Below are 16921 nucleotides of genomic sequence, written 5' to 3'. Positions count from 1 at the left end.
GTTTTTTCAATTCATGTCCCAAGGCATAAAAGGAAAGTGAAGAAAAAAAAATCAAAGCAATCCTAGTAACATTTGTGGTAGAAAATCTGACCAGATTGGTATGTGTGAATTTCATATTATTCTAAACTCCCATTATTCTCAATGGGCAAATTTAGGGGGTAGTTTGAATGCCTGATGTTTTGGAGACCTGCCAAATAACATCTAAAGGGTTTCTAATGAGAACCGGGGGGCAGAAGGGGGCAGAACTTGGGGGCTCCACGTCCATTGTCACCTATTCCCAGCTTCAGCCTAAGCTGAGGGGTAAAGTAAGCCCTCCAAAGGAGGAAAAGTAAAAACACGTCAGGGCTTCTCGGAAGGTACAAGGCTACCCTACCACGAAAACCTCAGTAAATGGGGGGTTGAGGGATGGGGGAGAATCACTCATTCTTTTTGTTAGTGATCTTCTGTATTTTTACAAATACCATACTAGTGCAGTCTTATAATTTCCTATATGTGTTTAAATAGGAGTAAAATGTATTACATGCATAATTTTCTCTCAAATTACTTTTTTTTTTTTTTTTTTTGAGATACAAGCCTGGGTAATGCTGCTCCTTTCCAAAGTGAAATGCAACCCTTGTGTTTCCAAACATTGCTGTGAAGCAAAGCCAATACCTTCCCATTTCTAAGTTGGACACAAGTAACTATTATGTGCTATTCTGGAAACTATGACAGAACGTTATTCATCTGTTTGTTTTAATGGTTCATAGCCAAGAAAAAAAAAAACCTTTTAAAATTTAATTTAATTTTTTAAAGCAAAAGAAAGTGGTGTGAGAAAGAGTAAGGGACTCTTTTGCTAAGGAAATACATGTCAACAATTGTCGGTGCCCAGGTGTGGGAAACAGCACGTGCTGCGCGGCACAATCACCTCAAAATGGCGTGTGCTCACAAAGGCATTCCACGAAGAGAAGACCTGGTGTTAGGGTGAGCTGAATTCTCAGCCTGATAGATTGAAGTCTTCTCTGTGAGTCATCACCCCTCTGGGTAACTGTGCCTTGCTTCGCTCACTTTGAAAGCTCCTGACCTTAAAGGTCAAGTATGTTACCTCATTACCCTCTTTGATGCCCACATTCAGGTTGGTCTTTAGAAAACAGTCTGTGAGAGAACTCTGGCATCACATATTTAACCTGTAATTAATTCCTCGACCACAGCCAGCCTAAGGCAAAGTATGCTCTTGGTACTCCCGACAGCTCCCTTTCCAGAACGCTCGCCTTCTCTCCTTCACTCGGGCCAGCTCTTTCTTCATCTCCACACATATTTGTCCTGATGCCCCTTTTCTGGAGAGCCTTTAATTCCAAGGTGTGCTCAGTTAATTCTGATAAGATTTAAATGATTTCCCCTCCTCCTGGTTGGCATTTAAGCAAGGATGCTCCAAGTCTTCTCAGGAAAAAGAAGGAGGTATTTTTGGAGAAGTGGTGACATTTTTGACCAAACTGTGCTTAGAGTTTCTGGGTCTCTGATCTTTTATCCACATTGGGATAATTCTGCAGCCTTTACTTGGATCCTTCATTTTATCATGTATCTCCCTTCTTAATGAAAAGACAGAGCCGATTTTCAGCTTATGGAGACCTGGCTGCCCCTCCCAAGGGAGAAACCAGCCTCTGAGGTGAGGAGCTGTGCGCCCAGCCCTGAGGTTGCTAGAGCCAGCCTGGGAAGCACCGTGTGTGTGTGTGTGTGTGTGTGTGTGTGTGTGTGTCTGCCTGTGGCTATGCTTTAACCAGATCAGCTAATATGTGGCCTGATTTACACATTTTTAAAGGGATACTTTCCATCCACTATGGCCACGATGGTCTTTTGGGAAGGCACTGCTAAGTTATTTTTGCTTGGGTAAAGAGAGATTACTTACCACATGAGAGAAAATAACCTGCACTTTTCTAAATTGCTCACTGGAGCATGCCTAGGGATACTTCAGCTGTCCGAGCTGTGTGATGGCGTTCCTTCAAAGCAAGATTTAGAGCTTTGGGGGCAAGCATCTTGATGTGATTTCATCTCCGTGGCTCAAAGCGAGGCCCTTAAGAGGGGCTGAGTGGGGTAAACTCAAAAGTGTTAGATTATTTCATTCACTGCAATCTGTCCCCATGACGCTGTCATGCTGTGAGCTTGTCACACCACCCTCTCTGGCATTCCAGTTGAAGAGCTATGAGCATCGGAACAAAGAAACCTGCTGGTACTGTGTAAATTACCAATGCTCGTAGGCATTAGCCTGCTTGCCACGTGACCCACAAAGCTAGCCCCCCACACACAAACATCTCCCCAGCTCTGAGGCTTGAAACTCCAACCAGTGGCCCTCTCCCAAGGTCCCGCTACCTTGTGCCTTGTATATCGATAAGATTTTTTTTCAATTGAGGTGAAATTCATATAACATAAAATTAACCATTTTAAAGTGAGCAATTTAGTAGCAGTTAGCGCATTCACAATGTTGTGTGACCACCACTTCTATCTAGTTCTAACATATTTTTATCAAAACAAAATAAAACTCCACACCCATTGAATAGTTAGTTACTTCCTGTTCCTCCCTAACCCTCCCTCCCCCCCATCCCCTGGCAACCACCAATATGCTTTCTACCTCTATGGATTTACTTATTCTGGCTTTCATGTAAATGGAATCATGTGATATGTAGCCTTTTGTGCCTGGCTTATTTCACTTAGCATAATGTTTTCAAGATCCTTCCAGTTGTAGCACGGTTCAGTTCTTTGTTCCTTTTTTATAGTTGAATAATATGCCATTGTATGTATCTACCACATTTTGTCTAGCCATTCATCTGTTGAGCATTTGGGGTTGTTTCCATTCTTTTAGGCTATTGTGAATATTGCTGCTGTAAACAAGTATTTGTTTGAGTACCTGTTTTCAATCTTTTGCTTAAGTGAGATTTTATAGTTACCAAAGTATCTTTCCATCCATTTTCTTCCTACTAAGGAGAGGCATGCATTTTAACTGGTCTTATTTTTCCCAAAGGGGAATTTTCAAGACCTAACGCATCAGCAAGAATCAGTTCAGCTGGATAATTCTATAGGCCTGCCCGTGCTCCAATGTACAATCGGCTGAGGAAGAAAGTGGTTTCCGGTTTGGAAGGCGCCTGTTATCTGTCAGTGGACTAGCCTAGGACATCTCCTCATCTATTGCAGTTCTGTTGGTCAGTTTGGCAATAGGCCTTCTTTTCTGCCTCTGAAGATCTATGTGGAGGGGGGCATCTCTCGACAACATCCCCTCTCTCATTCAGCCATCTCTCATTCCACTCACTTACTGAGTTGTGCATTGTACCAGTCCCCAAAGTTACGAAGTTGAATCAGATATGGTCCTCGCTGGCAAGTACTGGCGAGGTGGGCACTAAACAGATAAATATAATATAAAGTCAGAAATGTGTGGGAGTGGTGTATGCAGGCTCTGGGGGTTCAGGGACTAACATTCCTGGAGGAGTTAGGAGTATTTGGATTTTAAAGCTGAGAAGGCATTCACAAGGTGAAAAAGAGAAGGGAGGGCATCGCAGGCCTCCGGAGGATTGTGGGCCAAGCCCAGGAAGCCTCAAAAGGCATTTCCTGTTTGGAGACTAGCTAGATCATTAGTGTAGCTGGTATCATCAGGTTCATAGGGTCGACTGGCAGGGATAGAGGCTGGAAAAATGGGCAGGAACTAGATTATGAAGGGTCCTGTAACAGTGCAGTCAGGACATTGAAGTGTATGGGAATATACAATGAATTTCAGGCAGGAAATGACCTGATCCGTTGTTTTGTGACTGAGTGAAGGATGAATCAGACAAAAGGTAGATCTGCTCTACTAATGACTCCCACCCGCTCCCTTCCCCATCCTCCTTTTCTGTCATCTCCCCTGGCATGAGGCTGGTCCTGGACCCAAGTGCAATGTCACGGAAGATTGCTTTCCTCTTCCACACACGGACCTCACATCAGTTGTCCCAGCCTTCCTTGCTCTACAACTTTCAATACAGAGGAAAGTGACGACTGCTAATAACAATCATCTCCTCTGAGGCCTTCCTGAACAAATAGGTCATCTCTCCTGGATACATTTGAATTTAGAAGTAGGCCAAGCCTCAGACAAATAAGCGAATTGTTAATGATGGGAATTCAGCCACCCAGCAACAGGCCTGGGGAGATGTTCGTAAGATTGTAGTCAAGATTAAATGAGGTCTTCTGAGGGCCTTCCCCACACTCTCACACCAGAGCATCTCCCGTTCTGTCTACACACAGTAAAGAATGAAGTCACCATCCTATAAGACTTCCTGTAGTTTTCTTTCTTTACTTTTTATTTTGCAATATTTTTATATTTAAGAAAAGTTGCAAAAAAAGTACAGTCTCCACATACAGTTGACCATTGAACAATGCAGGTTTGAACTGCACGGGTTCACTTATGTGTGGACCTTTTTCCATAAATACAGTCAGCTTTTCATAATCTATTGGTTTTGCACTCGCGAAATGAACCAACCGCAGATCAAAAATACTGTTGAATCTGCATTTGCAAAGGTCTGAGTGTAGAGTCAAAAGGTATACGTGGATGTTAGACAGCCTGGGGGCCAGCGCCCCTATTGCCTTGTGTCTTCGAGAGTCAGCTATATCCATCCCATTTATCCTAATGTTAACATTTGGCGAAAACATAAAATGAGAAATGAATGTTTGTACAATACTATTAACTAACCTACAGACTTCATTTGGATTTCACCAGTTTTTCCAATATTGTTAAGGCCTTTTTTTAAAGTCATGTGTCTAAAGCCGCAGTCAAGTTTTCTCTCTTCTCCCTTAAACTGAGGCAACCTCTAGAAACCCTGCCCTCCCTGGAAGCACTAAAGAGAGCGCTAGTGGGCTGTTCATGGTCCAAACCTGGCTCAACTCCATGTTGCCATCTGTTTGGGGGTATTCCGCATCTTTTCATTTCCCTTACTTCACTAACTCCTCCATCCTTCTCCTCTTTTCCTTCTCCCTCGCTCTAAAATACTACGACTTGAGCTTCCTGTACCCCACCGTATGCAGTGCACTTTTTTCTTTCTTAGAGAATTCTCTTCTTTGCTCACTGACCTGAGAAGCTTGCCCAGGAATCTGTAGCTATTGACTTCCACTGGCACTGTGTAAACCTCCGTTGGGCTGTGACTTACAGTGGCAGCATTTCCTTTTCCTTGGTCTATGATGGTTCTAGGATGGATGCTCCTACTGCTACCCCTTTGGTCATGACCACTCTTAACCTGTCTGACCATCCCTTATAAGCTCCTCATCCAGGGGAAGGGAGACTCGAGAGATACAGGGAAAATTATGTTTGCTTTTCCCTATCACATGACAGCAAATTTGGAAGGTTTGAGAGGCTGGCAGTGTGGTAACTAAATTACCTTTATGAGACACATGAGTTCCCATCACAAAGCAGCCCTGCATCTTAACATCACGGAGAGGTAGCTGGTGCACGTCGGTGCCAGCCTCTGTGATGGATGGCCAAAATTCCATTTGCCCTTTCACAACACACTTTTCTCCTCTATAGAACGCCCCAGGCACACGCATTGCAAGTGCCCTTGCACTTTCGCTGCCTAGCCGCTTCATGGTTTTAATTTGCTGAGCATGGAGGATATCAGCGATGAAAGAAGTGTACGCTGGAGAAAAGCATCAAACTGATGAATGCTGGAGGCGCATTTGTTCCCCTCCAGCTAAAGCCAGCAGGAAAAGTGGAAAGGATGAAAGGCAATTGTGACTTTATGTTTAAAAGAAACCTTTTTGCCACGCAGCAAACACCAAAGCAACTTCACAGCAGAAAGCCCCTGTAAGCAGTGCCAAAACTTCCATAATCAAACCATTTGGAAGGAAGTTGTATATCATGGTGACAAGCACCAGTTTGGGGCAAATCTAACTGTAACTTTGGACAAGTTTTTTACCCTTTTGGATCCTCGATCTTCTCATCTGTAAAATGGGAATAATTATACCTTCACCTTTTTTATATGATAGTTGTCAGGATTTTATACATAAGTAAAACTTAGTGCCCCATACAGAGAGAGTAAAGGCACATTACAACGTGTCTTATTTATAATTAGGCTGGTTTAATTAAAAGTAGTATTGAAAAGCAGAGTAGCATTACAGATCTAACAACACGACATAATGGCTTGACCTTAAATTTTAAGTTTAAATCCTAGCTCCACCACTTACCAGCTTTGTGAATTTGAGCCACCTATTTAACTTCTCTGAACTTGAGGGTCTCCCTCTGTAAAATACAGATGATAACACTACATAAGGGTCAGCTTTGAAGAAAGCACTTAGCCCAGTACCCAGCACAGAGAGAGGCAGACACTTAATACATGTTTGTTTTTCTAGTGCTGTGGTTCTCAACCACATTCAAATCACCAAGAGCTCTTTTAAAAAGCTTGAATGCCTAAGCTGTGTCCCCAGAGAGGAGGATTTAATAGGTCCGAGGTGGGGCTTGGGCCTTGGTATTTTCGAAAGCTTCCTGAGGAGGTTCTTATAAGCAGCAAGAGCCAAGAAGTACTCCCTAGCAGATGACATAGCATACTGTATATATGTGTGTGTGTGTGTGTGTGTGTGTGTGTGTATAATATATATATATATATACATATATATATATTTTGTTTTTTTATATCTGTTCCCAAGAGACTGGCCGGAATATCAGGAATTTGGGGCGCAGTCAAAAAGTCAATACACCTGCAGCTCTGAGCCTTTCATTGACAAGAAATGTGCGGCCAAGGAATTGCATGCCATTTTATTCTGGAAAAAAAAGTATTCAAAGAGTCTTTTTAGAGTCTTGAACTGGAAAGGTGGTAAGAAGTTTAGCCTAAGCCTCACACATAAAATATGGGAACTCCCAGTAGGTCGGGGATTTATATCTGGGGGTAATTCCAGGGTTTCGTCCTCCCAAGAGATATAAATTGAGGCCTTAAGAGTTTCATGTGGGGGAGGAAGAGGTGTTCTCATAATGACACCTTAGAAATCCAGGGTTCTGCTAATGCCTGGGGAGAGAAAAGCATCGTCTGTAATAGCAGGGGACTGGTGTGGAGGTCTCAGTACTTCAGTTTCCAAGATCCAAGTCTAGGTCATCGAGAACCTTCTTTCTCCCTATAGGTTTATGGTATTAGTTACCCAATAAAAGTGGGGTTAATTTTACAACCTAAGTAAAATTTAAGCCAAAAAGACTTCAACATTACTCTAGGATTTATGAAAGTAAACATGTGGAATGCTTGCAGGATTTTGCAACATTAAAATTTCAGTGTCTTTATGTCAGGTATATGATATATTCATTTGTATTGTACTTAAAGGTTACATTTTTAAGAGTTTTGCAATGCAAACTATTTTTAGGACTAAACCAAAGATACTTCCGCCATCTCCACCTTCAAAATGACTGTTTTAGTGAATAGGGAGTAGAAAGTAGCTGAAAATGAGTGTCTTTTAAGGATCAGCCCTATCAGATATGTTTCACCTGGTTTTCTGTTGTGCTGGGCTTCCTAGGTTCCCACACTGAACCCCCAAGTGAGGAAGTCCAAAGCCATAGCACTGACCCCGGTCCATTTTATAAAGTAGGAGCTTAGTAAATAATTGTCCTCTAAATAAATGTCTTTTTTGGTAATTATAAATACTTTAATAATAATCATGTTACCTCTGTGTAGCACTTTTTAAAAGCGTTTCCCTTATTTGATAGGATCCTCATGACTTTCACTTATAGGGTAGAGAAGTCAATTATCATCTTTATCTTACCGATCAGGAAACCATGGCTCGGAGAGGTTGCCCAAGGATAGGTGACAAACTCAGGAAGAGAATTTTGTTCTGACTTTTGCTCTAAAGTACTTTAAACTTTAGAAACCAAAAACCAAAAAAGAAACCAAAGAAGAAAAATGATACTTTGTTAAAACAATGTATGGATTCCAGCCAGGTTAACAGAGGAGTCATATCCAGGGGGGAAGTCAGCCCATAAATGTAGCAGGTGGCCTTTTGTTTGGTTGTGGTCCGTCTTTGAGAAACAGTCGGCCATTCTGTACTCTGGTACGTTGTGCTTTTCATAGGCTCTTATGGGAGGTTACGGTTTCTGTCCTTTGGAGCTGAACCTGCCATCTTGCGTCCTAATGTCTAATCTTAGATTTCTAGCCATTTACCAAATCGTCACTAAGCACATCACTTTTTAGTATCTGTTTGTGTTCAGAATAAAACCTATAGCCCCGCCATCTTTTTTTTCCAATGAAAATTATTATAATTTTGAAGCAGCAAAATTTTCCAAAGACTATATTTGAAAGTTTTAGGGGATCATGAACGTAGGACTTCCACTGATATTTTCTCTTGATTTGCTTGGATGTCGTGACTCATTTGAAATTCTCCAGTCCATGGGTAGCCCCGGTTCTTTCTCAGGTAATAGGTCCTAAGCAGTGAGGAGCCACATAACTGGACTATCCTCTTACTTTTTTCCAGCTGTACCCAGCTTCTCACCCCATAGAGACACCTAATTGACACATCAGTTGGAGTGGAACTTGTGGAAAATGTGCCCACGCCTTCGTAGCAAATGAGGCAGAAATAATCTGTGCCTAAAAAACAAAAAACTGTAGAACATATGCCCAGATTTCCAACTCATTTCCTCTTTACTCCTTATAACTACATCATCTTCCAGCCCACCACCAGCTGCGAAAATAAGAGTGTTTTCTCCCATATTTAAGGATGATTTTGTGTTTCAGAATTATTTTCTTGGGGTGAAGGAAACTTGACCAACGTGACCAACAGATGTTTTAAGTGATGGATGGAGCTGAGGAAAAGCCTGATTTCTTAGTCTTTAGGATACTGTGCCCGACTGCGGCCCCTAGTGACTGTTTAGGGCATTGCACAATCAGGTCCAACTGGATACGTGTACAGATACTGCATCTGCTAATGTCTGTCCTCTGTTTTTAGAGATGAGTACGAAGAAGATGGATTCTGTCAGCCATACAGAGGGATTGCATGTGCAAGATTTATCGGCAACCGCACTGTCTACATGGAGTCTTTGCACATGCAAGGGGAAATAGAAAATCAGATCACAGGTAGGTAACACCAATGAAATTATATTTACACTTTGAATAACTATTTTGCTCACCAAACATTTCCTTGAGCTCCTCAGTTGACAGATTAGGCTAGGCATAGGGGTTAGGAGCAGGACCATAAAGAAGCTTGAGATAGGATCTCTGTGGTCTGGAATTTACGTTACAATAATTTATTGAAGGTTGCTCTTAGAGGAAAAGGAGGCTTTGAAAAGTCTCACATTCATTCAAACACTCAATAAATATTACTGCGTGCTTTTGGCATACCAGAAACTGGACTGGGCACTGGGGGTTCTGATGGTATTGGTAAGTAAGCCAGATACGTCTCTGCCCTCGTAGAGCTTACTGTTAGGAAGTTACATCATATAGATGGAAAGGGAATGAATTTAGAGTATAAAATTCTGGATGCTAATCCCAGGATTGCCGTTCCTATGACTTGCGCGAAATCTCTTACTCTCCGTGAAAATCTTCTTCCTCTGTGAAATGTGATCGTTCTTCTCTTCCTGCCCTAGCTTTCTATATTTTACCCTTCATTTTTCTGAATTTGAAGCATCTTTAGTGGAAGTCTAATAGTGAAGCACTTTTTAGCACTTGCTAGTCAGGTAGTATAGGCGGCCTCGTATGGTTTTGCAGACCGAGATCCAGGGGTTACAGCCTCCTCGCACTTCTTCCATTAGTGTAGTTATTAGATTCCTGTGCCACAGACTCTTGCAAGCTATTACAGTTGCCTTTATTAGAGTCTAATAAGGTTGCCAGCTTTAACAAATAAAAATACAGGCCACCCAGTTACATTTGAATTTTAGATAAACAACAGATAAATTTTTAGTAGAAGTATGTCCCAAATGTTTATATGAAATTCAAATGTAACTGGGTGCCTTTATAGTTTATCTGGCAACCCTAGGGTTTAATAGAAACAAGAACAAACCCAAGGTAGGGCACACAAAGCATCAAAAACTCCAGAAACTCTGTCCTGCCAGAAGTTTGAAAGAACTAAGGCTTCTGCAAGCGCTATGTGAAGCAACATGGTGGAAAATGTAGTTGCCACTTGCTGAAGCCCTCACGCTTTCAAGAGAAAGGACTCTGTGTGAAATCCCAGAGAACAGAAGTGGGAACAGTGGGGAGGAGCTGTTGAAAATACATTACTGCCTAATATGAGAATGTTTCAACATATTTTTACTATATATTCACAAAAATAAATGGGAGCTGCGAAATAAATAGTGGCTGACCCATTTATAATAATCCTCTCTTGGACAATTTCAATGGACATCAACTTACTGGAAAGTATTACGGTTATTTAAAAAAAAATCCATTTTACTTTGTTTAAGCCTGCATTTCTCGAACTGGCTTTGCTATGGAACCCTAGTTTCTCAAATGCTGTTAATATTGTGGAGAATTAATGTTCTGAGGCACACACTTTGGGACACAGTGTACCAACAAGCATATCGGCTGCCTTGTGCGTAAGCACTGTATCAATGGAAGTACGCAGAGGGAGGCTGCTACTCTTTTTGTACATGGAGGCCATCCTGGATATGAAGTTAGGCTCAGCGACCATTAACACTCTGTGATCCACACTCGAGCCACTGAGCTGTGCTCTTTGAGAACTTCCAAGAGAGAACTCATTTTCGGAGGACGGAATAGAAAGTAGTCAAAGCCACAAAGAAATGAAACAAGTTACCCAAACTCATCCAGCAACTCAGAGGCAACACATAATACTAAATTCTGCGACGAGGCCCAGCCACTGCATAAAGCAGGTTCTGCCCTGCAGCTGTCAGATGTTTGAGAAGCCTCACAAAACTAATAAAAAGGACCGGATGAAACACAAAGTTCTGTTGCTTTGTAGTAAAAATGAAAAAATATATTGTACTTTAACCTAATTAATTCTTTTTATTAGGAAATGGTACACATGTAACTTAATCTTGCTTTTTCAACTTTGTCGTCAAAATTATTTTTTTTCCAAGCCAGTGAAAGTAAGCTGCTTAGACATCTGAAATGAATCTCTTTCTCCTGGTCTTGTCTGTTTGAGCATAGCAGATTCCTTCCAGGGTATGTTTATATCGGATATTTGTTGACTAGATACCAAAGATAAACCCTGGCCCCTGGGAGTTAATCATTGTGTTTGTTTTCCAGCTGCCTTCACCATGATTGGCACCTCCAGTCACTTATCTGACAAGTGTTCTCAGTTCGCCATTCCTTCCCTGTGCCACTACGCCTTCCCGTACTGTGACGAAACCTCATCCGTCCCGAAGCCCCGTGACTTGTGTCGCGATGAATGTGAAATCCTGGAAAATGTCCTGTGTCAAACAGAGTACATTTTTGCAAGATCAAATCCCATGATTCTGATGAGGCTGAAACTGCCAAACTGTGAAGATCTCCCCCAGCCAGAGAGCCCTGAAGCTGCAAACTGTATCCGGATTGGAATTCCCATGGCGGATCCTATCAATAAAAGTAGGTGGTAGCCCCTGGCTCTCTGTGCGGCGTTGGGGGCCAGCAACCCCATGGCACAGTGAAAACTGGGCCTCGATCCACAGTAATGATTCTTCCTGGTAGCCAGATTACCTTCCCACGGGCTAAAGACACACCATGTGGGGGTGAGCACTTGGCAGTGGCTTAGATATACTGCCTACCTGCAGGAAGCTCCATCAAGATAACAACCTTGAAAATATGGTTGCTGGTTCCTCGGTGATTTAAAAAGAGAATTACATACCCAGCCATGTCAGTCCTGGGTATCTACTCAAAAGAATTAAAAAGAGGTGTTCAAGCAAAAAAACGTATACGCAAGGGTTCATCACAGCTCTATTCACAGTAGCTAGAAGGTGAAAGCCTCCCAAGTGCCCATCAGTAGATGTGTGGATAAACAAATTGAGGTATATTTACATAATGAAATATTATTCGTTCATAAAAAGGAATACAATCCTGTTACATGCTACAACATGACTGAACCTTGAAGACATGAAGGTAGTAAAAGAAGCCAGATATTTCATTTATATGAAATATCCAGAATAGATAAATCCATAGAGACAGAAAGTAGCTTAGTGGTTGCCAGGGGCAGGGCGTAGTTGGTAGTAGAAAGTTACTGCTTACTGAGATTATAGGGTTTCCTTTTGGGAGGATAGAGTATTCTGGAACGAGATAGTGTTGAAGGTTGCCTGATATTCTGAATGTTCTAAATGCACTAATGGTAAATTTTATGGTATGTGTATTGTACCACAATATAAAAGGTGTGTGTGTGTGTGTGTGTGTGTGTGTGTAGCTTTACCTCCATCCTCTATCCTCTTACCACCATTAAGCAAAAGACTGTTTCTCTGTACATTTCTCATTCATCTAGAATTAAACTCACCGGTAATTTTTCAGCTTCCTTTTGGTAGTTGATACTATCTTATTAGTGAAATAACTTAATGAATCTAAAAGGCTTAGAACTGTGCTTAGCACATAATAATAGTAGTACCATCATTATTACTTTTATTACGATCATCTGACCATTATCCCTCCAAGTTTCAATTTGTTTAAAGTCAATTAGATTTTTGCGGTGCTTTCAAGTGACAGTCTTGTGGTTACCTGGGAGGAGGACTTAATAGGACCTGTTTCTATTAAGGGTGTCTGGTCTATTCAGCACAGAGATGGTCTTAGCTCCTATTAGAGACCAATAGTGTAGTGCCCCTAGTAGACGGTCTCTGTGAATTAGAGTCTTTGTCACGGGATTCATATCTAAGGCCATCAGGCAGAAGTGGAAAGGACAATTTAGCTTGAACCTTTCCTAGGAAATTACTCCTGTGCCCCAATTCTGATTTTTTTTTTGTATGTTTAATATTAAAACTACTTGTGGAGTACTGGTTATATTCCTAAAGCACAAGCTTTAAATCCTCCCAGGGATGGAGCTGCAAGGCAGGCCCTATGTGCTAGCCTATGTGCAAGTAGGGAAACTGCCCACATGGCCCCTGACCAGCATGGAGGCCGGAGCCATGAGGTTAACTGCACATTCTCCATCCAGAAATCGCTGACTGGGTGCTCCAGCATCTCCTCTGTTTCTTTCTCACAGGTGGGGCTTTCCTTTTGTGTTTTTCAGATCACAAGTGCTATAACAGTACAGGTGTGGACTACCGGGGAACTGTCAGTGTGACCAAATCTGGGCGCCAGTGCCAGCCGTGGAATTCCCAATACCCACACATGCACACCTTCACCGCCCTCCGTTTCCCAGAGCTGAATGGAGGCCATTCCTACTGCCGCAACCCAGGGAATCAGAAGGAAGCTCCCTGGTGCTTCACTTTGGATGAAAACTTTAAGTCGGACGTGTGTGACATCCCAGCATGTGGTAAATGGCAATTCATTGCATTTATTGTACTCAGTCACCTTTAGAAGAGACCCATTCTGTCCCGCGTCCCATAGGAGAGTCCTGTAAGGCGCACAGGAGTTGGTAGTGTTTGTTTGATCTCAAACTATGTTTGTAGGATGGATAAATCTTGCTGGTTCTCCTTAAACACCTTTTTGGGTACCAAAACAAAGTCTCAAGGAGTAAACTGCTTTTATTCCTACAGCCATTGTATTATTGGGTATAACAGGCACTAGTTTCTCCAGAGGCACAGGTGAAATATCTTATCACAATTGTGTGAAAAAAAGAAATTACCCACAATGGTCCATGTCCTAGTGCATCTTTCTAGCACAACAGGTGTGCCGGAAACAGAAAGGTAACTTCTCCCTGTGTCCTTGAGAACACCCACAGGGTAGGATAACCATACCCAGTTATCCAGCGCAATCTGTGGATAAACTGTCTTTTGTCTCATCCTTTTACTGCAGAAGTATAGGAAGCAAATGAAATTCCTGAATCAGTGTGGAGTGGAGGAAAACGAGAAAGAAAATGTGGGTGAAACCTGGAGTTTGGTCCTCTTTTAAAACTGATTCATCTTCCTGATCCTAGTTCTCACAGATAAATAATGTCAACTGGATTTCCCAGGCATAGTGGGACAGTCAGGATGTCACTGCTGGGAAAGCCACAATAGTAAAATGGAGATCACAATGACAGACACCTAGGGTTTATTGTGAGAATAAATGAGCTGTTAACTGAAAAAAACCTATGATGTCTGGAAGATGGTAAATGTGTAATACACATTGTCTCCTATAATTATTAGTCAGTATGTAAAAAGGAATCTATTATAATAAGTGTATAGTCTATGTATATAAGGGATACTTGCTCTCAGCTTGCCGAGTATTATATGAGAGCAGCCCAGTATGGAGTAGGGGAGTTGAAAGAAGAATAAAATCTGATTCACATTACAATCACAATGTAGTGTATGTGATACAATAGAAGTTAGCATAAATATTCTGAAACAGAGAAGAGGAAGCGAAAACTTACGGAAGAGGTCCCTAAGAAAAAGTAATAAAAATATTAAAAAGAAGCTTTTGTGATGAAAATTTGGGAAACTATTATTCAATGATTTCATTCTTATATGTTACGGGTTACCATATTGTCTTCTCCTGCGAACTGGTTTTACAGATGGTTGAGCATGGCAAGTTGAGTTTGAGGAAGGAGTGACCAGACCCCTATTATCCTGCTGGGCTTTAAAATGCCTCCATATGGAACACGAAGAACACATTATGACATTAACTCTTCCAGAACCACCATTGGAAACCTCAAAACAGTTAGCTTATGTTTTTTAAATGGTTTGCACTTAGTAATTTAGGACTTTTCCCACATTCTATATCTAATATCAATAGGAAAGGACTAACAATACAATGTAGGAGTATGATCATTTCCTTAGTTGTCCCATCCCTTCTCCTAAACCAGGCATGATATGAAGATCTGCAAGAGAGCCAAGGAGAAAAAGCATCACTAGCAGAGCACCTTCCATGTGCCAGGCATGATGCTTGGGGTGGTCATAGGTGTTATTTATATGAACCCTCGCACTGGGGCAGGTATTAATATTAATTCTGTGTTGCTGATGAAGAAACCAAGGCTCAGAGAGCAGCTAGTAAGTGGCAAGTCTATCTGACCCCAAGCTCATGTTCTCGCTCTCTGCTGTGCTGTCTGCAGGTACGGATGTGTGTCCTTAAGGAGACCACTTGAATTAGCCTAAGGAAGAAACACATTGTTCACTCCACTCTGGGTGAATGCCATTATTCTGCGGGTCACTACTGACCCTTAATATCCAATGAATGCCCACGTGAAGTAGGAAGATAATTTGCTCATAAACTAAAAGATTTATTGATAATCTCATTCAAGCTTTATGACAATTCGTTTAAGTCGAGACTCTAAATTATACCAAAAACGTACTGGTTTGCCTTTCCATGGCCTTCCTGAAGTAATCAGACCAAACACAGGCTCAGAGGGATGAAACCAGCCTGTACGCAGAGAAAGATCACCTACATCTACAAAACACCTGCCATGTGACTGCATCATTCAGGCTCCGTGCTTTATGTACATCTCCATTTAAACCTCATAACCACACTGTGGGTAGGAGTTATTAATATGCTCCACTGAGGTTCAGAAGGACGAAAGGGCTTGTCTAAATTGCACAACAGATGGGAGTGGACCTTGAACACTCATCTATCTACATAAGCTCTGACCAAACTCAAAGCTTGTGCTCTTTTCCCAGACACTCTGGTATTTCCCCTTTAAAGATACTTTTTTTTTTTGGAGATAAATAAGAAAAAGACAATGGTTTCAACCTCTGGATTCCAGTATACTGATTCCCATACTATGATATGACATCAAAAAATGTTCCCTTGCTGATGAAGAAATTCATCACAGTCTTACTCAGTATGTTATTATAGTATTAATCAGTGCCGTGATGTTGGAAACCCTCAAAATACTTCTTTGTGAATATCAATCTGCAGAGGACATAGTAAAAATTCTGAGGACCGGTTAATTTTACTCATGTGAGAGATAAATTTAGATGAAACTTAAATCTAGAGATGACAAGGCAGTTGTCACCACTTACAAAAATAATTTGTTTGTAATTTCACTTCATTTCACTTCATTTTGAAAGAAAACAGTTCCTCTTGAATTCTTCAGGCCAAGCCACAAATACATCCATTAAAGGAACAGGGAATCCTTGACATGTGATCAATAAGAAGCTGCTGAGAGGCCAGTGGCTTCCCAGTGTGAGAATTAGAGAGCAGGTTGGCATCAGCGGTTGTCCCAAAGCAAGCCTTCTCCTCATTGCCCCTCGATAGCCAACCTCTAACCAAATAATCATAATAGAGTCCTGCTTTATGACACTTCTTTAGAGCATTTGATTTTTTCTTCTCATTTCATCCTTATAAAAATCATGAAAGATAAAGTAGGAATTTCCTGCCATGTTTTACCATGTGAGAAACCAAGTCCCAGAGGAGTGGTAGGACCTACCCAAGATCACATATTAGTTCATAGAAACAAGATCTCTTATCTCTAGGGCCACTCGCGGCTCTTTCTTCTATACCAGTGATTCTCAAAAGGGACATTCCTCCTTCCAGGGAACATTTCGCAATGTCTGGAGCTACTTCAAGCATCACAACTCGGTAGGGTTGGCAGCTATTGGGCAAAGGCAAGGGATGCTACTGAACATCCGAGGATACGCAGAACAACCCTCACAAAGAATGGTCCAGCCCAAAATGTCAGTAGTGCCAGGGTTGAGGGAAACCTGAGGCTGGATAGGCATTACACAATTTACATTATAGAATGCAGTATATTGTATATATTGTATACATTATACAATGTAGACTATAGGGTAATAATATTAAACAGCAGTTACCATTTCTGGAGTGCTTACAATGAGCTAAAGACTATGCTGGGTTTTTTACACATTATCTCGTTTATGATAGTTCTATATAACCCTATGAGTGGCTTTTATTCTATCCAAGAAAAGAAACCGGAGACGTAGAGAGGTTAAGGAATTTGTCCAAGGCCACATAGCTAATAAGTG

General features: G+C 41.5%; 1 protein-coding gene across 2 annotated transcripts in view; it reads left to right on the top strand.

The window, feature by feature from the left end:
- The window catches only part of ROR1 (receptor tyrosine kinase like orphan receptor 1), a 379097-nt gene that overhangs the window by 332599 nt on the left and 29577 nt on the right, over positions 1–16921 (top strand). For both annotated transcript variants that reach the window (XM_081055997.1, XM_081055998.1), the window contains 3 exons: positions 8902–9029; positions 11154–11471; positions 13090–13335. In XM_081055997.1, the coding sequence (XP_080912123.1) occupies positions 8902–9029; positions 11154–11471; positions 13090–13335 (692 nt within the window). The remainder of the gene's footprint in view (positions 1–8901; positions 9030–11153; positions 11472–13089; positions 13336–16921) is intronic.

The sequence above is a fragment of the Rhinolophus hipposideros genome (genome assembly GCF_964194185.1).
Source record: "Rhinolophus hipposideros genome assembly, chromosome: 8".
Lineage (NCBI taxonomy): Eukaryota > Metazoa > Chordata > Mammalia > Chiroptera > Rhinolophidae > Rhinolophus > Rhinolophus hipposideros.
This window is presented reverse-complemented; position numbering and strand designations above follow the sequence as displayed.